The sequence below is a fragment of the Canis lupus genome, chromosome 2, assembly GCF_011100685.1.
Source record: "Canis lupus familiaris isolate Mischka breed German Shepherd chromosome 2, alternate assembly UU_Cfam_GSD_1.0, whole genome shotgun sequence".
Lineage (NCBI taxonomy): Eukaryota > Metazoa > Chordata > Mammalia > Carnivora > Canidae > Canis > Canis lupus.
The window spans coordinates 12,799,355-12,822,130 of record NC_049223.1 but is presented as its reverse complement, the minus strand read 5'-3'; the positions used below and the strand labels follow the sequence as shown (position 1 = coordinate 12,822,130).

The following is a 22,776-nucleotide window of genomic DNA, read 5'->3' as shown; positions in this document are numbered from 1 at the left end:
GACTTCTAAGACTCTGGCTATTAAGACAATGCCTTGTTCCATCTTGGACTGCTCCTTCTGAGGGAAAGTTGGTCTACAACATTCAAGCACCTGTGAAGAGGCACGACTGACTAACTCCCTGTGAGTGAGCCACCTCAGAAGCAGCTTTTCCAACCCCAGCCAAGCTTTCATTAAGACTGTAGCCTCATGAGACCATAAGCATTTAAAACCACTCAATCTGTTTCTGTGTTCCTGAGCACAGAAACTCTGAGATAATGTTTACTGTTTTAAGCCACTGGACTTGAGAGTAATTTATTAAGTAGTAATAGAAACAAAATGCATTTATGCACAAGGCATAGTTCAAGTGTATTAGATATAGTTACCCACTTAATCCTCAACAACCCTGTGATCCTGACTTTGAAATAAGGAAACTGAAATGCACAGAGGTTAAGTATTTTGCCCCAATTATGGCACAACTGGTAAGTACTATGGAACCAGATCCAAATCTAAAGCCAGCACCATCAACTGATGTGCAATACATCCTCCTCAAAGCCAAAGAGTTTCCATCCCAAGGCTTTTATTTAGGCTCTGAGACAGAAGACAAGGGTATCTGAGGAGGGCAGGGAAAAACAAGCGAATGGAGAACTGAAAAAAATGAAAAAATTTTAAAACGCTTGCCACAAAGAGTTAGGAAAAGAACTCACTGGAAAGACCTAACTAACAGGGTTTCCAAACAGTGTTAAGGGCTCAGGAGAGGTTAGGAGCCATGAACTTCCATGCAGTGAATTTAAGATGAGCATGATGAACAGAACCCAGAATTACTAATGTACCTAAATATAAAACATAATCTGAAGTGTGCAAAACAGTGATGACTATCAGTAATAGAGAACACATCTTTCCCAGGTCCTTCAGGTTCAGTAAGGAACATGAACAGAAAAATTCCAGGTAACAGTAAATATTCTGTGTCAAAGTATCACATAAAGACTAAAGAAATAAAAGCCTGCTAAGACACATGATGGTAAACTGACAGCACCATCATATAACTGCCTCCGTCGCAAACATCAAAAGTTTTTCTTGAAAATCTCTCCTTGGGATCCCTGGGTGGCGCAGCGGTTTGGCGCCTGCCTTTGGCCCAGGGCACGATCCTGGAGACCCGGGATCGAATCCCACGTCGGGCTCCCGGTGCACGGAGCCTGCTTCTCCCTCTCCCTCTGCCTGTGTCTCTGCCTCTCTCTCTGTGTGTGACGGTCATAAATAAATAAAAAATTTAAAAAAAAAAATAGAAAATCTCTCCTTTTCCTTTTGTTCAAAAATGTCACAAGAAAAATTAAAAGCTATAGGAAGAACAAACTACTTTCATCACAATCAGATCACACCTAAGAGCAGCCTCACAATTAATGACTTGATGAATAAATCTTACAACAGAACTTTAGGCCAAAAATTTGTCAATTTTCAATTTCACTTAAAATTATTAGACTTATCCACATACATTCAAGTTCAATTTCCTGTGTTTGCTTTTAAGATTATTTCACTTGACTTGAGAAAATGGCATTAACTATTTTAAAATAAAGTTAGGTAAAGGGGGGAAAGAAATCAAACCATGGACACAAAATATTTTTCAGGATAATGTTCCAAGAAAGCAAGTGTGTATATTTAGACAACATAAGACACAAAAGTACATGAATGAAGGCAAAGATTTGTGAGCTCTATTTTTTTAAATATTCAAGGTTAATAAACCAGTTTCAAAGAATAAGTAGCTAACATTCCATGGGTATCTTTCCCCATATACTCATTATTACCTGAAAACTTATCAGAAACAAGTCAAAACGAGTATAGTTAGAAAACAAACTTTGTCTAGTAAAAGAAATATCTTCACTGGATAAGTAAACCCTTTCAGTCCTATGCAGGATCAACAGAGAGAAAAAAAATCCTTTTCCACATATAAAGTTCAGCCCTGTAAGTTCTAGCCTATATAATTCCAGCCCTATAAAAGTGTAAGAATTATGGAAACCGTAAGGTCAACCGTTATGAACGCACAAGTTATTATACTATTCTCCATCTCACTAAATCAGGATAGAACCTGTGTATTCTAAAAACAAAGCAAAATGAACAATTCCTATCCTACAAAGATTTTAAATGAAACCTGTAGTATTTTTGTTACAGCGGTGTAAGTATCCATCATTCTACTTTCCATCTTACCCTTATTTGTTCAGTGGAGCTGCTGCTAAGTTCATCACCAGACTCAGAATCCTGATGTACTCTTTCCGAGCCTTCTCCTGCTGAATCACAAGACTGTTCCTGAGAGAAGCTAGTTTTCTCTACATCCAAGAACTCCGGACCAGGAGAGTGACCAAATAAGCGCGTCCTATTCTGGCCAGAAACTTTAGGAGAATGTGAGTCACTGTTAAACTTTCCATTATTATGGGTCAGGTCCAGGCTTAGGTTCACTGTCTGACCTGGATTATAGTTGGGTCCAAAATTCTGATTTGCATCACGAGTAAGACCTGTTCCTTGAACAGACGATGGCTTTCCAAAACTTGAAAGCTCAGGCAGTTTGTTCACATTTTCAGTTGACCTCTGAAGATGGAGACTCTGTATCATTTTCATAGAATTATTTGGTAGTCCAACTGCCTGTTTAACAGGCGGCATGAGAGCTTTGCGGGTGACCTCCTTGACATACTGGGCTGGCACATAAAATGCCTTGGAATTCTCATCTGGTTTAACTTGCCACCAGTCATCATTGGTCTTTTTCACCAAGATATATCGTTCCCCTTGTTTTATCACAATCTTTCTGTCCTTGGCTTCATATTCATAATCATACTCCACTTCAATATACACTTGTCCTGGAATAATCTTCCCACTTCTGTCAGCCATTTTTATTCAATAATGTTCACCTTTCAAACAGGATGGTATGCCACATTATGACTTTACAGCTTGTTGGATTAATAGAGCTATTTTTATTTAAATAGAGGAAGAGAATGAAGAAAATGTTAACACAGCCTGGATTTTTAAGATTTAATCACAAGCATCTTAAACTACAAGGCATTTGAGAATATCACCTTCAAATCTCAAATCCCAGAAACTAAACATGAGTCTAATATCATATATATACCGTCCTATATTAAGAACACTCAAACTATAACTATATTTTCTAGTCATTTATAAACAAAACCAAACCAATTACTGGAACAGTAAGTACCCTAACCAGCCAGAAAGAAAAATGTCTAGAAAATAAGATGGAGATCTTTCCTTCTTTTCATGACTACCTCAAACCTCCTTCACTTTCTTAGAAAGGCTCACTAATAACAAATATGTATTAGGCACTTACCAAGGGCCAGGTTCCAAGCCAGGTTCGCTGGGCTAGGTTGGCTTATCTAAGACCTTCTTTGAAGGTGATGTTGATTTCAATAACATTGTACTCTTTTTTTTTTCTAATATAGTCAAGAATATTAAAGAGCTTAAAAAAGGTTATCCAACTATACAAGTTTCCTTTCCTAACATAAATAAAAAGGACAACACTGTTATTGTTAGGAAAAGTATGCACACAAAGGAAAGAAGAAATTCCTAGTTTACTCTGTTTCCCCTCTTATTTCTACCTCAGGAGGGCCACAATTCTTGTCAGACTGAATCCCACAAATGCAGAGAAATAACCAGTCCTTTTATTTATATATGTTAAAAATTCTCACCCCCTTCTGCCACTCAAAGTCTATTATAAAAACAGTCCTAAATTGGCTTGAGAAATCTGATTCATTTTTATTTCTACACGAATTCCAAAGTAGTTTAGTACTCAAGAATCAAAGTGATCACAGCATCTTGATATTGCTACACCTCAAGTCAAGACCCAACCACAAATGTATTGTGATGAACTCTGTTTCCTAAAAAACTTATGTGTAAGTCCTAACTCAGGACTTGTGAATGTGACCTTATTTGGAAATAGGACCTTTGCAGATGAGGTCATACATGATTAGGCTAGGACCAAAAATCTACAACTGGTGTTTTTTATAAGGAGAGGGGGATTTGGAGGCAGGGAAAGGACACACACAGAGGGAAGATGCCATGTGCAGACAGAGGCAGAATTTGGAGTGAAGCAAGGAACCCCAAGGACTGCCAGCAGCTACCACAAGCTAGGAAGAAGCAAGGAAGGATCATTTCCTAAGGCCTTCATAGAGGGAGCACAGCCCTGCCAATGCCTTTATTTTGAACATCTAGCCTCCAGAACGGAAAGAGAGAAAGTTTCTATTGTTTTAAGTCACCCAGTGTGTGACACTTTGTTACAGCAGCCCTAAGAAACTAATATTCAACCCAAAGCTAAAGGATCCTAAGACAAACCTAAGCAATTCTGAATACTGAGATGTACTAGAAATGTATAAACCCGAGGTCCCATGACAATCTACCAATTTTTCTTCAGCACCCAACTACAAAACATAAGATGTGCTATATGTGCAGTTAACCATTATTCCCCTGAAGACAATTTTCTTACCTATGATAAACAAAGCCCATAAGCCTAGGTGATAAATTAGCGATAAATTTTAGTAACAGAAATTTACTTTCTAGACAAACTACTCGGATAACAAATATAGTAACATTTCCAAAAAATTAAAAATAAAAAAACTTACCTTAAAAGAAATAAATATCCAGTATTACATTTAAACCTACAAAAAAAAAATAATAAACTTCATTAACTTTAACCAGGGTTGCTTTAAGAAGGCTAATAATGTAAGGTTGCTCATGTTTTAGAATAGCTGTAATGGACTGCTCCCATTTTTTATAATAGCTAAAATGTTATATATCATAATTGTGTTGAGTGCCACCCTCCAATGTGTACAAAAACAAGGGATACTTCACCACTGTCTTCTCCTACTTCACTTCCACATAGTTTCAACTTTATTTCTGCCCTTTTTTTTATTTTAATAGGTATCTTTTAAAATTACTAGTAATATGATAAACAACTTTTTAAAAATGGTTAAAATAACAGAACAGGTTTTCAAGTTTATGGTATTGAGTGGAGAGAATGAAAACAAATACTAACAGCTATTGGGAGTCCTAACATATCATATTCCCCCACAGATCATAAATAGACGAATCCCACATCAGGCTCCCAGTAGGGAGTCTGCTTCTCCCTCTGCCTAAGTCGCTCGCGCTCTCTCTCTCTCTCTCACACACACACACACAAATACAAATAAATAAATGGAATCTTTATAAACAAACGAATATACCTTTACATAGGAGAAATCTGGGGTTCATGAGCTTAACCAGAGATTACACCAACAGTGGGACAACCTTGACGATATATGCCTCCCAATGTGATTGATGTACACAATGTTACCTAAGTTGTACTCTTGTCAAAAACATGTTAAATCTTAAGCTGTTATTAGAAAACAATTCCAAAGTGTAAGACATCCTATAACAGACCTAAAATCTTCGAAAAATTTAATTTCATAAAAAAATGAAAAGGGGAGGAAGATTCTTCTAGATTAAAAAAGACTACTGAACCACAACCACCAAATCCACTTAGTGTTCTAATAGGTACCTAAAACTGACCATATACAAAATCTATGTCCTCTGTCTATTCTCCCAGACCCCCGCCAAGTCTGTATGGTCTTTCCCGTAGCAGTAAACAGAGAGTCTAACCTTCCAAATGTTCAGCCTTTTCTTTCACGCATTACCAGGACATTAGTCACTATGCACTTTAATCTTTTTATAAAAGCTTTTCACTACAACTTTTCAAAATTCCACACTGAAGTACTTATCCTCAGGTGATTTTTTTTTTCTTTCCAGGAAGTAATAAAATAACTTAAGCAACATCTCTGAGCTCAAATGCACCATAGATAGTTATACAGGAATGGAGAAAAGGAAAGTATGAAGAGTAACAAGAAAACTGTATGTCATGCTAACAGCAGAGAGGCTGGGCAGTGGGCAGTAACAATAGGTTAAAAGCCAGGCCACATTCAGTCCGTTTCACTGCCAGGCTTTACGACTACACCTTGCCCAGTGACTACAAAGGTAAGTATGAAGGAGGAGTTAGGGGGAAAGATATAGTAGTCAATTCACTATGTTCAACATGAGACATGTAACCTAAAGTTTTTTTTTTTTTTTTTAATGAGATTGGAAGGACAATAAAATGGAGAGTATTCAAAAACTTCTGTGTATAAAAGGTGTTGGATCCCAAAGCAGGCAACATAAAGAGTAGACACAATGGGATAAGAATAGGAGAATTGGAGCAGAGATAGTTTTCTAATTAGAATACTGGAATGGTGAGATGGGGAGTGAAACTGGGAAGTCCCTAGAAGAATCTATTAAAATTATAAGCTTCTAGAAAGTCACATAGCAGGAATTATGTATCACAATCCAAGGTCTGGGAAAAGTTACATAAAATAAAAAAGAAAAGCCTTATTATAAGCTATGGATTCAAAGAAAATTAAAATAATTGTGGGATAGCTCTAGAAACTCAGCTCTAAGGCAAAATTATCTGCAAATGTGTAAGTTACGTTGCCTAATTTTATCATAAGCTATGTTAAAAAAAATTTACTTGTTTAAGTTTTCATTTGCTTCTTTCTTTCTCTATTTTCCAAACTTGGGGATTCTTCTCTCTAGACTAGCACTCTTTATCCTATCTTACCCTCTCAAGTATTTTGTTTAGAATCTTACTCCCCCAACTATAACACTCAGAATGCAACTCTCCTGCAGTTTAAATACATTCTGTACTTATCACCACACTCCTCCAACCATATTTATCATGAGTACACTTACAACTAAGTACCCAGCCACCAATATATATATAAAGCTTTTGCATATCTACTGCCCAGTACCAATTACTGCTTTACTTGGCAGTTTCAAAAATACCCACATAGGCTTTTCATGCCTCTTACCAGTATTCTTCTTCCTCATGTTTCAACAAGAACAGATACACACACACACACACACACACACACACACCTGCTTACTTAACATCTTTTACTTCTCTTCCCCCACATCAGATTCAGAACTCCCTACCATGCTATTTTAAAATCTATTAGCCTCCTCCTTTGTCTGCCATTTTTTCTCATTTTCTTTCCTACCACAAATTACACAGCTCAGCACATGTTATCTTCCTCCCCCAGGACATCTGTTTTAATCAAGTACATCTCTCAGCATGATATCTCTACTAAGTATATCAAAAAAGTAAACAAGTAAACACTATCTTCAGAGACATATAATACATGCATTCATAATTAATGAGTCTACAATTTTTTCTGTTTGGAATGAGTCTATACTTTAAGTCTAATACATAGATGTACAACCAATTTAGCAATTCTAGTGCCATGAGCAACAAAATATTAATACAGCCTCACACACATAAATATTAACTAACTTAAAAATACAATTTAAGCAATTATTCTTGATGTGAAGTCCTCTAAGAAGTTTTAAAAATACTTGTTTAAAATGAACAATCCCATAGAGCGTCTACGTGGCTCAAAGTGTCTGCCTTCACCTTGGGTCATGATCCCAGGGTCCTGGGATGGAGCCACATTGGTCTCCCTACTCAGCGGGGAGTCTGCTTCTCCCTCTGCCCCTCCCACCCCATGTGTGCTCTCTCTTCTCTTAAAATCTTTAAAAAATAAAGAAAATTTTAAAAATAAAAATAATAAAATAAAATGAACAATCTCTAAACAGGCCTCTACTAAAGAAATCCATTAAACTTAATGAGCACATCAAATAATTAAGAACAATCCCCGTATTAAGTTCCAGCATAAGAAATTATATCACGAAATAATTTTGTAAATTACACTTGTACAACAAAAAAATCATAGGCTACTAGAGAGCACTTAGTTTTTCATAATGCATGATCCCTATTTTCTAACAATAAATATGTGTAGAATTGGGATCCCTGGGTGGTGCAGCGGTTTGGCGCCTGCCTTTGGCCCAGGGCGTGATCCTGGAGACCCGGGATCAAATCCCACAACGGGCTCCCGGTGCATGGAGCCTGCTTCTCTCTCTACCTATGTCTCTGCCTCTCTCTCTTTCTCTGTGATTATCATAAATAAATAAAAATTTTTTTAAATTTTTAAAAAATAAATAAATAAATAAATAAATATGTGTAGAATATAAGACATTTCTTTAGGCCTACAGAAAAGAAGGAATAAACAGTGATTAATATCATCAACTATCCTGGCCATAAAAAAAAAAGCAAAAATGGAGACAGCAGAGGGATACAGGAAATAATTGGGTAACTGGAAAGCAGGAAAGAACATAGTGAAACATAAACTAGTAGAGGAAATTCAAAACTAAGACTTAAATCTGAAACAAAAATGAGGAAACAACAAAAGCAGCATTTGGGGAAGAAAGCATATTTTACTAAAAGTGACATTTGCATGGGGGTATTTTAGAGCAATCTGTGCCATGAAGTCTTAGAAATAAAAGTGGACATAATGACTTTTTCTTGGCTAGTTACAAGAATGAAGAAAATATTCAAATTTAAAAGGGATGAAATATGGGATGCCTGGGTGGCTCATCAGTTGAGTGGTTCAGGGTATGATCCTGGAGTCCCAGAATCAAGTCCCACATCCAGCTCCCTGCATGGAGCCTACTTCTCCCTCTGTGTCTCTGCCTCTCTCCGTGTCTCTCATGAATAAATAAATAAAATCTTAAAAAAAGGGGGGGGAGGAATATAACTTGGAGTTTGACAATGAGTTTTTAGATATACCAACAAATACACAATCCATAAAAGAAAAAGATAAGACTTTATTAAAATTAAATACCACTGCTTTGTGGAAGACGCTGCTAAGAGAATGAAAAACACCAGCCACACAGAAGGAGAAAATATTTTCAAAGCACATATCTGATTAAGGATTTATACCCAAAATACACAAAGAATTCTTAAAGGTCAACAAAATGGAAAAAAGGACCTGAAAAGATATCATGAAAGAAAACATACAGATAGCAAATAAACACATAAAAACTGCTCAACATTAAGTCATTAAGGAGTTACAAATTAAAACACGATACCACAACACAGGTCTATTATAATGGCTACAATCCAAAAAGCTGACAACACCAGGTACAAGTGAGGATGCAGAGCAACAGAACCTTTATTCTCAGGAAAGCAAAATGGTTCAGCCATTCTGAAGACATAAGCAGTTTCTTACAAAACTAAGCATGGTCTTGCCACTGCTCTAAGGATCACATTCCCAATGTATTTACCCAAATAAGTTGAAATCAAAATGCCTTGCATGCAAATGTTTATAGGAGTTTTATTTATAAGTGCCAAAAACTGGAAGAAACCAAGATGTCCTTCAATAGGAGAAGGGAGAAAAAAAAAATCCCCAGCTTTAGGATGGGCCCCACCCTCCCTACCTGCGTCAGGGGGGAGGAGGGGCACCTGGGTGGCGGAGCGGTTTGCCTTTGGCTCAGGTCACGATCCCAGGGTCCCGGGATCAAGTCCTACATGGGGCTCCCCAAGGGGAGCCTGCTCCTCTCTCTGCCTGTGTCTCTGCCTTTCTGTGTCTCTCATGAATAAATAAAATACTTTTAAAAAATAAAGGTAAAGTGCTAATAGTCACGAGGATAAACTGTGAGACATTCATACAATGGATATTATTCTGTGATAAAAATAAGGTATCAAGCTAAGAAAAGACACATATTAATCTTAGATATATTTTGCAAAGTGAGGCCAGTCTGAAAATGCTACACACCGGGATCCCTGGGTGGCGCAGCGGTTTGGCGCCTGCCTTTGGCCCAGGGCGCGATCCTGGAGACCCGGGATCGAATCCCACATCGGGCTCCTGGTGCGTGGAGCCTGCTTCTCCCTCTGCCTGTGTCTCTGCCTCTCTCTCTTTCTCTCTGTGTGACTATCATAAATAAATAAAAATTTAAAAAAAAAAAAAAAAAAAGAAAATGCTACACACTGAATGACTTTAATTATATCTGGGGAAGTCAAAACCATAGAAAAAGTGATTGCCAGGATTGGGAGGTCAGGAGGAGGGTTCCATAGGTGAAGCACAGATTCTTTCACAACATTAAAACTATTTTGTATGATACTGTAACGGTGGATGTATGACACTGTACACTTGTCAAAAGTCATTGATCTACAAAACAAAGCATGAATTTTCATGTATGCAAGTTTTAAAAAATCATTTAGGTGGTTGGGAGAATCCCAGGGTTTCCCAAGAAAGCAGGTAAGACAAGACAGTCTAACAATATGACAAATAAATGGAACAACCTCTGGAGGAAGATGCTGACCTAACTCATCATGGAAATAAGTGAAGTTTGTAAGAATACAGGGAAAAGAGCTACACATAAGTACTGTATTCTAAGTTGATAAAAACATTTCCCATGGCAGTACAAGTCAAAAATTCTAATACTCCCATATATGTATTCCATAATTTAATGGAATGTGGATGATGGGAGCCAGGTTTCTCAATGATTGAGTGGAAATCTATAATCATGTAGAAAGATTAGAATGATCCATGGATTAGATTTGGAGACATCAATATGCACTCATTTTTAACTTACTACAGAAATACCTAAAGGTGATTTCATAAAGAAATTACATATATACATCTTATATTGCTCCGTATACACATACATATTTCTTTGCTGTCAGTAAAAATGACAGCCTAGCAGTAGCAAGTATACCTAGCACCCAGATACAGTTTCTAATACCATTCTTCAAAAAAAGGAACCAAGGATCTTTGAAGAAATGGCTGATCCAAGGACTGGGGCAGAAAATATACAAGATAAACCCATGGAATCTTGTAGTATCATACTCACCCTTCCCCCTCTAGATTTTAAAGAATAGATTTAAATGCATATTATTTAACAATTGTCTTCTTAAACTGTAACTCAAATTAAAAGTGATATCCTGCATATTTTATATTCATTTTAAAATATCTTAATCTTACATTATGCTGATACACGTTTGAGTAATTTAAATAAACGCACTTTTTTGTTAATTCTTTACTTTTACACACTGCATTTATGGAGAACTATTCTTTTTAATGCTTAAATGATGTCAACCTACTCCTCATTAACATTGTGATAAGAGCCCCTGCAGGCAAAGGACCTGAATAGACATTTTTCCAAAGATGATACACAGATGGCCAAAAGCACACGGAAAAATGCTCAACATCACTATCATTAGGGCAATGCAAATCAAAACTACAATGATAGCTCTTCATACCTAACAGGATGGCTATTGTAAAGAACAAAACAAAATAAAAAATGACCCCCAAAACCCCCAAATGACAAGTGTTGGTGAGGATGTGGAGAAACTGCCATTCTTGTGCATTGCTGGTAGGAATGCAAAACGGTGCAGCCACTGGGATAAATGGTACAATGGTTTTTCAAAACACCTAGCAATTCCACTTCTGGGTATACATCCAAAAGAAGTGAAAGCAGCGACTTGGTATATGTACATCCACGTTCATAGCAGCAGTTCACAATCACAATAGTCAAAAGGTGGAAGCAAACCAAATGTCCATAAATAAATGCCTAAACTAAATGTGCTACATACAATGCTATTGTGTATATATATATTCCCACAACATACACTGCAGACTACGATTTAAATCACCTTATACCTGTGTACCCCCAAACCACAAGTCATTAAAATCCTCACATAGCTTTTACAGATCCTCTTTCAAAGTAACTTTTAAAAGACAAACATTCAAACTTTTAGAAAACTGAAAAGTAGCACTTATGTAGCACATGAATGATGAACTACTACTACCACCACCAATCCCTGAGGGCTTTTTGTCCTTTACTGCAAAAGAAAACATACCATGATTCTTAATTTTTATTCAAATTTAAATTATATTACAAAACACTGAAATTCAATAATGCAAATTAAATCAAAACAAAATATCACACACCGACCACAATAAAGTTATTTTTTTAAAGATTTTATTTATTTATTCATGAGAGACACAGAGAGAGGGGCAGAGACACAGGCAGAGGGAGAAGCAGGCTCCTCACAGGAAGCTTGATGCAGGACTCGATAACCAGACCAGGATCATGCCCTGAGCCAAAGGCAGATGCTCAACCACTGAGCCACCCAGGCATCCTTACAAGAAAGTTATCTTTGGGCAGCTCAGTGGTTTAGCGCCACCTTCAGCCCAGGGCGTGATCCTGGAGACCCAGGATAGAGTCCCACGTCAGGCTCCCTGCATGGAGCTTGCTTCTCCCTCTGCCTGGGTCTCTGCCCCCCCCCCCCCCCCGTGTGTCTCTCATGAATAAACAAAATCTTTAAAAAATAAATAAATAAAATTATTTGTAAAAAACAAAGACAATATAAAGTGTTGTCAACAACTGTAATACTTATACAGTGCTAACGGAAATGCTAAAAACAGGACAGCCAGTTCAGTAGTTTCCTATAAACATACATTTTCTGCAAACTGTATTCTGGGCCATGAAACAAATATTAATAAATTTAAAAGGATTGGTATCACACCAAGTATATTCTCTAACAACTGAATTAAGTTATAAATTTAACAAAAACATAGCTTAAAACCCACAAATTTGTTGCAATCTAAAGACTTCTAAATAACTCGAAGGAAGATATCAAACAGGAAATCTGAACTGAAATAAAAATGAAAACATGACATCTCAAAATTTATGGGATGCAATTACAATAGTGCTCAGAGAAAATTTATGGCACTAAATACAATATTAAAAAAGAAAGGTCTCAGGGCAGAGGGGTGGCTCAGCGCCGCCTCCCCAGGCAGGGGAGGGCCTGATCCTGGAGACCCAGGATCAAGTCCCATGTCAGGCTCCCTGCATGGACCTGCTTCTCCCTCATCCTGTGTCTCTGCCCCATTCTCTCTCTCTTTTTCTCTCTCTCTGTCTCTCTGTCTCTCATGAATAAATAAAATAAAATAAATAAATAAAAAAAGGTCTCAAATCAATGATGTACACTTCCACTCTAAGAAACTAGATGAAGAGATTAAATCTCAAGTAAGCAGAAGAAAGGACATGATAAAGAGCAGAGAAGGAATCAATAAAAAAAAATGTTAGATGAAATCAGAAGCTGGTTCTTAAAGATCAGTAGTACTGATAACCCTCTAGTCAAACTGATCCAGAATAAAAGGGAAAAAAAACACAAATCACCAACATCAGGAATGAGACAAGAGACATAACAACAGATCTAAAGACATCAAAGGGAGATAAGAAAATGTTATGAACTTTAAGCCAGTAAAACCAACAATTTAGATGAACCAAATTTCCTGAAAGACAAATTACCAAAGCTTAAGAAATGGATAATTTTTTATTTTATTTATTTATTTATTTTTTATTGGAGTTCAATTTGCCAACATATAGCATAACACCTAGTGCTCATCCCATCAAGTGCCCCCCTCAGTGCCCGTCACCCAGTCACCACCCCCCACCTCCCTTTCTACCACCCCTTGTTCGTTTCCCAGAGTTGAGTCTCTCATGTTCTATCTCCCTTTCTGATATTTCCCACTCATTTTTTATCCTTTCCCTCTTTATTCCCTTTCACTATTTTTTATATTCCCCAAATGAATGAGAACATATAATGTTTGTCCTTCGCTGATTGACTTATTTCACTCAGCATAATACCCTCCAGTTCCATCCACATCAAAGCAAATGGTGGGTATTTGTCGTTTCTAATGGCTGAGTAATATTCCATTGTATACATAGACCACAGCCTCTTTATCCACTCATCTTTCGATGGACACCGAGGCTCCTTCCACAGTTTGGTTATTGTGGACATTGCTGCTAGAAACATCGGGGTACAGGTGTCCCGGCATTTCACTGCATCTGTATCTTTGGGGTAAATCCCCAGCAGTGCAATTGCTGGGTCATAGGGCAGATCTATTTTTAACTCTTTGAGGAACCTCCACACAGTTTTCCAGAGTGACTGTACCAGTTCACATTCTCACCAACAGTGCAAGAGGGTTCCCCTTTCTCCACATGAAATGGATAACTTAAGTAGCCCTACATTATATTAAATAAATTGATCTGTCTTTAAAACTCTTTCCAACTGAGTGGCTCAGTTGGTTAGGCATTTGCCTTCCATTCAGGTCATGGTCTGGGGAGGTCTTGGGATGCGGCCCCTCAACATCAGCAGGCTCCCTACTCAGCAGGGAGTCTGCCTATCCATCTCCCTCTGCCCCACCCCCACCCCCGCTTGTGTGCTCCCTCTAATAAATAAAATCTTAAAAAATAAATAACAAAAATCTTCCCACAAAGTCCTGGCCCAGATGGCTTCACTAGAGAATGTTACTAAAAATATAAGGAAGATAATACCAATTCAACACAAACCTTTTGAAGAAAATTGAAACAGAGGAAAAATATCCCAATTCATTCTAACACATCAGCATTACCCTCATACCCAAACCAGAGAGACATCATAGGAAAAACTATGAGGAAAAAGACCTACATCCCTCATGAATATAGACACAAACTTATCTCCAACAAGACTCACATTTAAATATATAGGGAACTGTACAAGTCAATAAGACAAACCAATAAGAAATGGGCAAAAGAAAAAAAAGAAATGGGCAAAAAATATAAACACTTATCCAAAGATCTACAGATTGCCCAAGAGAAGATGCCCAACATCTTTAGTTACTAGGGAAATGCAAATTAAAGCCACAACGAATACTGCACATCCACTAGAATAGACTAAAAGACTGACCATACACCACGGTTTTCTAGAATGTGGAGCAATCAGAATTCTCACACACTGCTAGTGGCCATGTAAAATGGTAAAATGGCTTTGGAAAAAGTTTGGCAGGTTCTTAAAAATTTAAATATACATCTACCATAGGACCCAGGAAATCTAGCCCTAGGTATTTACCCAAGAGAAACAAAAGCATGTAACCACACAAAGACCTGTAGGTGAAAAGTTCACATCAACTTTATTTCTAATAGCCCCAAATTAGAAACACTCCAAATTTCCACCGAAAGGTGAATGGATAAGCTAAATGTGGTATATCCACAAAATGGCATATCACTCAGCAACAAAAAGAAATTAGCTACTAATACAACAAACTGGATAAATCTCACAATAATTTTGCTGAGTGAAAAAAAATCCAGACAAGAAAGTGTATACTATATGATTCCATCTACATACAATTCTAGATGCAAACAAATGCAAATAAATCTATAGTGCCAGAAAACAATATTGACCGGAAAACAAGGTAATGAATTACTCTTGGGTTCAAAGAAATGAGGGGAAAGGGTTAGATATGTTCCTTATAATGGTGTTGGTCTCACCAGTATATATGTATGTCAAAAGTCATCAAATTAAACATTTAAAAGATACGCAGTTTATTACACAGTAATTATACCCCAATAAAACTGTTTTTAAAAAATCCTAATAATGTAAATTCAAAGCACCAAATATCATTCCCCTGACACACACCAGAATGGCTTTATTTTTTTTTTAAGATTTATTTATTTATTCATGATAGACACAGAGAGAGGCAGAGACACAGGCAGAGGGAGAAGCAGGCTCCATGCCAGGAGCCCGACATGGGACTCGATCCCGGGACTCCAGGATCGTGCCCTGGGCCAAAGGCAGGCGCCAAACCGCTGAGCAACCCAGGGATCCCCAGAATGGCTTTAAATATATATAAAGGATACTTCATATGGTAAGGATACCAGCAACTGGAATTCTCATTCACTGCTGGTAGGACTGCAGAATGGTAAAGCCACTTTGGGAAACATTTTGGCAATTTCTTATAAAGTTAAGCATACATTTACCATATGATCTAGCCATTGCTTTTCAATACTTCTAGGTATTTAGGGATCCCTGGGTGGCGCAGTGGTTTAGCGCCTGCCTTTGGCCCAGGGCGCGATCCTGGAGACCCGGGATCGAATCCCACGTCAGGCTCCCGGTGCATGGGGCCTGCTTCTCCCTCTGCCTGTGTCTCTGCCTCTCTCTCTCTCTCTCTGTGACTATCATAAATAAATAAAAATTAAAAAAAAATTAAAAAAAAAAATACTTCTAGGTATTTATCCAAGAAAAACAGAAGTGTAAGTCCATGCAAAGGGCTTACATGAACATACATAACAGCTTTATTCATAACTGCCAGAAACTGGAAACAACTCAAAGGCCTGTCTACTGAAAGCCTCAACTAACTGTACATCCATCTGTAAAACAGGAAAGAATATAAATCTTAAGGGGTCCTGGGAAAAGGCTGGAGGGGGGAATGGAGGGGGATGGGCAAAATGGATGGAGACTGGTGGAAATACATGCTTCCAGTTACGGAATAAAGAGGTCATGGGAATAAAAGGCACAGCATAGGAAATATAATCAATGATCTTGCAATAGTGTTGTATGGTGACAGATGATAGCTACACTTGTGAGCACAGTTACAAGATACAGAGAAGGTTGAAATACTATGTTGTACACCTGAAACTAACGTAGCATTGCATGTCATTTATACTAATCTTTTTTAAAGAGATCTTTGTGAGAATGGATATAAAATGTGAAAAAAGTACTTAGTAAATTATAAAGCATGATACAGAGCATCACATCAATCACTGCTTACTAAAGGGAGCAAAGTGGTGATAAAAAAAAAGTACCCACAAATCATACCGTATGATCTTTCTGTATCTGGCTTGTTTCACTTAGAACAATGCTTTTGAGGTTCATCCATGTTGTATGCATCTGTAGTTCACTCCTCTGTATTGTTGAGTCACTGTATATTAGTGTATACATATTAAAACTCAATAAAACTAATTTAAAAAAAACAGTAATATATAGCAAACTACTGGTAATTTTCGGCAAACTCTTAAAGATACACTCTAACTGCAAAATGTATTCTAGATTCCTCTGTGGCAAAAGAGCCCAGAACTCAGGGTTAGAGGCCTGAAATTTAAATCTAGGATTTGCCATTTTTTGGTGCTCAGACTCTGAGCACTTTAACTTACCTGGTAAAAACAAACAATACAAATCTCAAGAGTCTTGTGAGAATGAAAAGAGAAAAAGTACTCTATGAACTGTAAGGCATGATCCAGAGTATCCACAATAAGCCGCTTACTCAAAAAAACCCAATGTTGCAGAAGCCCCTCAGTGGCGCCATCAAGCTAATTGTCTAACTCTTGGTTTCAACTCAGGTCCTGATTTCAGGGTTGTGAGATCAAGCTCATACTCAGCAGAGTCAGCTTCAGACTCTCTCTCCCTTTGCCCTTCCCCGCTGCATGTGCTTGCTCCCTCCCCTCCTAAAATAAATAAATCTTTAAAAAAAAAAAAAAAAGTTGTGGGGATCCCTGGGTGGCTCCGCAGTTTGGCACCTGCCTTTGCCTGGGGCTTGATCCTGGAGTCCCAGGATCAAGTCCTGCATTGGGCTCCCTGCATGGAGCCTGTGTCTCTGCCTCTCTCTCTCGGTCTCTCATGAATAAACAAATAAAATCTTGTAAATAAATAAATAAAAATAAAAAGTTGTGAGTAGAAAAATACGGACAATTAACTAATGGCTTATAAAACTGTTCCCCCCTCAAACATCCTTGCCCCTGCCTCTTCCTAGCTACGTGATCTAAGACAAGTCCTTTAACTTCTCTGAACCTCGTTTTCTCCCACTTGTGAGATGGGGCTTAGGCTTATATTAATAGTAGATAACACATATCGAGAGAATCAGATAAGTGTACAGCACTTGGTACAATGCTTTACAGATTTTAGCTCTTGTTACAAAATACTATTATTTTTACTCTATCAAACCTAAACCTAGCCACCATTGTACCCATCCAAGGTCCAACAGTGTAGGTCGGATTAGTAATTATACCCCAATAAAACTGTTTTTTAAAAGTCCTAATAACATAATTTCAAAGCACCAAATATCATTCCCCCCACACTGATAGATCTAGATCACTGCAGTGGAATCACGTGGAGAGCTTCTTTAAAAAATTTTTTTTCAGATGAGTTCTAGATTTACAGAATTATTGCAAAGATAGTTCAGAGTTCTCATATACCCGTATACAGTTTCTCCTACCATTAACATCTTACGTTAGTATGATACATTCGTCATATTCAACGAACCGATACTAATACGATAACATCCATGCTCTACTCAGATTTCCTTAGTTATCTTATAATGGCCTTCTTCTGTTCTAGGATCCCATCTAGAATACCACATATACGTTTTGTAGTCATATCCTGTAACTTTTAAAACACAAGTTACTGAAACCCAGACATTCCTAATGAGAGTCGTATGAAGTGGAGCCCCAAAATCTGCATTTCTAACAAGCTCCCATAGGGTTAACCTAAAAATACACTTAGAATAGCACTGGTCTAGATTCTAGACTCCAGAAGTGATGTTCAATACAACAGCCACTAGCCAAATGTGGCTACTGAGCATTTTAAGTCTGGCTAATCTAAATTGAGATGTCCTGTATATGTAAAATACACAGAGGATTTGAAGACTTAGTCTAAATAAAAGAATCATGTTGATTACATGATGAGATGATAATAAAATTTATTTCACTTGGGGTTTTCTTCCCCATTTTTACTTTTTTTTAAAGAATTTATTTATTTATGCATGAGAGACATAGAGAGAGAGAAGCAGGCTCCATGCAGGAAGCCCGATGTGGGACTCAATCCAAGGAACCCCGAGATCACGCCCTGAGCCAAAGGCAGATGCTCAACCACTGAGCCACCAAGGCATCCCACCATTTTTTACTTTTTATCATGAGAGAACTAAAAGCTTTAAAATTACACAGGTGAGAGGCATCAGACTCTCTGACTGGCTCAGAGAAGCATGCAACTCTTGATCTCGGGGGTTGAGTTTGAGACTCATGTTGTGTGTAGAGCTTACTTAAATAAAAACAAAATAAGGTTACACAGGTGGCTTGCATTATCTATTGGACGGCAGTAGTTTGCAGTCTGGGCAGTAGAGCAACAAGGGTATCACCTGGGGGCTTATGAGAAGTTCTGGTGATTCCCATGCACATTAAAGTTTAAGAAGCACTAATTATCAACAAGGGAGGGATACTTAGATACGTCAGCACTTGGCAGTTTGGTTCCAATAAAAAGCTAATCAACTGCAAACTGAAACTGCAATATATTTAAGTCAATAAAAGTAATAGGAAAAAGGCTGAATCACAGCAAAACCATTCACAACTGAGGATGTGGCATAATTAGACCAGTTAGCCGAAGAAAAGAAAAACCACAAAAGATAGTGACCCAATGGGTTCCTCAAGAGGATCATTTGAAAGGCATGATTTGAAATACAACCATACTATATGATACCATCATACTTTTTCATGTCTGATTCATTCCACAAAACAGTGCATATTTGCAATTAAAACTAAAAATGTTAAATATAAGAAAATAAAAGTTTAATTTCACTTTTCTATTTGAAAACTGTAATGCTTATTTTGGGCAGATTCACCTCGCTACCTTTTCTTAGTACCAATTTTCTCAGGTAAGCAACATACTAGTACTACAGCTTAAGGATTTTACACATCATTATATACACTGTTTTATTTCAGTCAATTTAAATTTTTTTATTACCCTTTTATTCTCAGGAATATCAACCGCACAACTTCAAGAACTTAAGTTTGTAAAGCCCACTGTCTACTCACCTATTTCTTAAAAAGCACCCAACAGATACTTTCTAATTAATGAAATGAAAAACCACATTATTAACTACAAATAACAAGCTGTTTTTCTACAGCATTTATAGTACATGTTTTCACTTGTGTCTCACAACTGGCATAGTAAGTAAAAAAAAAAAAATCTAAAGATACTATATATGGATAGCTAATCTTTACAAATGACATTATATTAAGAATCAATGAATTAACGACCTTTTCCAAGTTTTATGGCTGATAAAGTACGAACAGAAATACATCAACAAATACCGGGCATACACATACAAGCACGCACAATCTGTTTCGTTACACTTAGGTTTTTTTTTCCCCCAGATAAGAACCTCCAAAGCAGAAAGCTACATGCAACCATGGGTCACACATTTGTGTCCAGGGTGTCTGGCTCTTCAGGGTGCATGGCTCAGGGTTAAGTCTTCAGATCTGCTTTTAGGCACTGCTCTGGGTTCCCAAGTCCCTATTCTGAATGCCATTTTCATGGCATTTCAAAACAGAAAAGAGAAATTACCAGCACCAGCAGCCAGAACGTCTACTCAGAGAGAAGAGAAAGTACAGAAAGATGACCCATTCTGTTAACACACCTTCCTAGAGATCAGGTAAGAAACACGAAGGTGGACGATTAAGTAACAGCTCTAAGCCAGCGGTTTCCCAACTTTTCAGAAACCGGCATGCCTAGGGGCCAGATACTTTTAAACAACCTTCCATCTAACACGGAGTCTTCCTTCGGAAGTGGTGGCAGAATCTGAACCAGAAGCTGAGCGACTCCTCACTTGATGCTCCTTCCCCTTCACATTTCCCTCCCTTTGGGGATGTACACAATGTACATAAATGCTCAGTAAAATTTGCTCTCGTGTGCCATAATTAACCATAAAGCAAGTCGAAACACTCAGCTTGAAATGACATTAGAACTTTCCTAAAGGTATGCTTTTAAACGTTTTGCTTTCCCCTCCGCAAAGGCATTTAAAACTGCTGCTGCACTCAGAGGAAAACATCACAAGGCTCTGAAAGTGAGGGCCGTTTTTCTGTTACGATGACCCTGCGGACATTTCTTCTCGGAGGGTCTGCAGTAACTTAGGATGCAACACGTAAAGGACAGCCCTTCTTGGAAGACAATCAAATCAACTACGTTGAAATGCGAGGAGGCCAGCAAGCTTGTAAAAAGTATATCTATTTTTTTTAATTCAAGGACTTGGAAAAGATTGCTCCTAGGCGAGCTAGAGTAGCAAGTGTCCATTCTCAGGGGCGGGGCAGCTGTGTAGAGTGCAGAGGAAAGCGCCAGCGCAGGTCAGCAATGCTAGAGCAGAGGCCCCAGGTGGGCCCCCCGGGGGGGCGCAGGTTTGCACTTGGAGAGCGGGCACACGCAGCTGCAGCAGGCGAGGACGGAGGGCGGCACCAGCCCGCGCACACAGACACACACCACACACACACCCCGGCGCCCTCCTTCCTAGGGGCGGGGCGGGCGGCCGCTGCCCTCACACAGGAAGTCAGGAAAGCCGGGGGGCAGAAGAGCCACAACTTCCAGCCCTTTAAAGCCGATCGCCCGAGTCAGCCAATGCACTGGCAACGGCCCCCTTCCCCCGACCCGACCCCGACCCGACCCCGACCCGACCCCTCCCGCGCCGCTCCGGCCGCACCTCGCGCTCACTGCGGCGCCGCCGCCCCCCGCACACAGCTCCCCCTAACCCGACGCCCTCGGCGGGCACAGCCCCAGCCGCGGACGCCTTTGTGCAGCACCTCACCGACCTGCCCTCGGGCCGCGGGCATCCGCCTCCAGCTACCTTACCGAGAGCCCGGCGGCGGCGCAGGATGCGGCTCCCCCCGTCCTCACCCGGAGTCCGCGCGACGCCGCAGCGGGCTTCAAGGGCGCTCACACCGCGGCGGCCGCGGCGGGCAGTCCCCGCAGGCTGCTCTCCCAGGGAGGGTAAGTTCCAGGGCACGTCGGAGCGCGCCGGCGCGGGGGCGGGGCGGGGCGGGGCTGGGACTCACGTGACGGAGGGGGCGGGGCGGGGCTCACGTGACGGAAGGGGGCGGGGCGGCGTTCACGTGACGGCCTGGGCGGGCGCGAGGCGACCTGGCGGGGGAGGGTCGGGAGGAGGCGGGGCCACCGGGCGGGGCGGTCGGGCTGGCGGGGTTGGCGCCCGCCGGCTGGGCCTCGACGCTGGGTAAACATGGAGTGGGAAGCGCCGAGAGCCAACGCTCGGGAGAAAGCGAGAGAAGGACGAAAGGGACCGCGCCGCGCAGTAGGGTGGCAGGAACAGAGCGCGGCAAAGAGCGGGCGGGGGGCCCTGCCCTCCCTCTCTCGGCCCTCGGGCCTGCCGGGAGCCGCTGCCAGATCGAGGTCAGCCGTTCACGGCCCCGAAACCCCGCGGAGTCATGCGGAAAAAGTGCCACGTGCCACCTCAGGGGCCCGGAATGGAACTCTGGAGACTCGGAGTCCACCGCCTGGGTCCGAGCGCAGCCGTCCTGAGCCGCGCCGGCCCGGCACATTGCTGCGCCCGCTGTGCGCGCTCAGGGACCCGGAGCGGCCGCTGCAGCATCCGGCTGCTCCAACACAGCATCACTCCTCATGAGGCGGTCCGCTGGGCCTGCTCTGTGGAAGCCCCAGGGCCACGGTGTCACTGGCCAAAGTCGTCACAGTGTGCAGCGTTTGCACTGTGGCAGCACAGAATCCAGAAGTCAGAGGCGTTCAAGGTTTCCATGGCGGCCCGATGGCAGCAGTTGCACCGGACTGGGAATCAGGAAGACCCCCAGCTTCTGCCATTGTCCTTTCTAGACTTCAGCTGTCAAAGGAGTGTGTCGAGGAAATCGAAAAGGCCCCTCTTCTAAATGTAATGACTGCGAGGAAAACTGATACGTACGTATCAGGTCATAAGAAATCATTCAGTAGCCATTCAGTAGTTATTCGGTGGGTGACTGATTTCTGAATGAAATATCATTCTGAGCGGAAGGCAGATGTCCAACCGCTGAGTAACCGAGGCACCCGAAATTGGCCCTTTTCTATACCTCATACTTAAAGATGCCATTGTGTGTGGCGTCCTTCTCATAAACTGAACTACCAATTGTTCTTTAAAGGCTGCAAAGAGGGACACCTGGGTGGCTCAGTGATTGAGCATCTGCCTTTGGCTCAGGTCGTGATCCCCAGGTCCTGGGATTGAGTCCTGCATCCAGCTCCTGCAAGGAGCCTGCTTCTCTCTCTACCTATGTCCCTGCCTCTCTCTGTGTTTCATGAATAAATAAGAATCTTTA

General features: G+C 40.2%; 1 protein-coding gene across 16 annotated transcripts in view; it reads right to left on the bottom strand.

Moving 5' to 3' along the window:
* The window catches only part of ARHGAP12 (Rho GTPase activating protein 12), a 155,102-nt gene extending 133,624 nt beyond the window's left edge, over positions 1–21,478 (bottom strand). For 11 of the 16 annotated variants that reach the window (XR_005355203.1, XM_038529886.1, XM_038529878.1 and 8 more), the window contains exons 1-3: positions 21,314–21,469; positions 4,596–4,631; positions 2,179–2,930 (exon numbers count right to left, since the gene is read on the bottom strand). Coding sequence is in view for 15 of the 16 variants with exons in the window: in XM_038529886.1 (XP_038385814.1) it covers positions 2,179–2,853 (675 nt within the window). In the remaining variant the exon portion in view is untranslated. Of the gene's footprint in view, positions 1–2,178; positions 2,931–3,307; positions 3,438–4,595; positions 4,632–16,522; positions 16,629–21,313 lie in introns of those variants that run through there. The other 5 variants (XM_038529875.1, XM_038529882.1, XM_038529876.1 and 2 more) reach the window with 5 other exon arrangements.
* Positions 21,479–22,776: the final 1,298 nt, after the last annotated feature.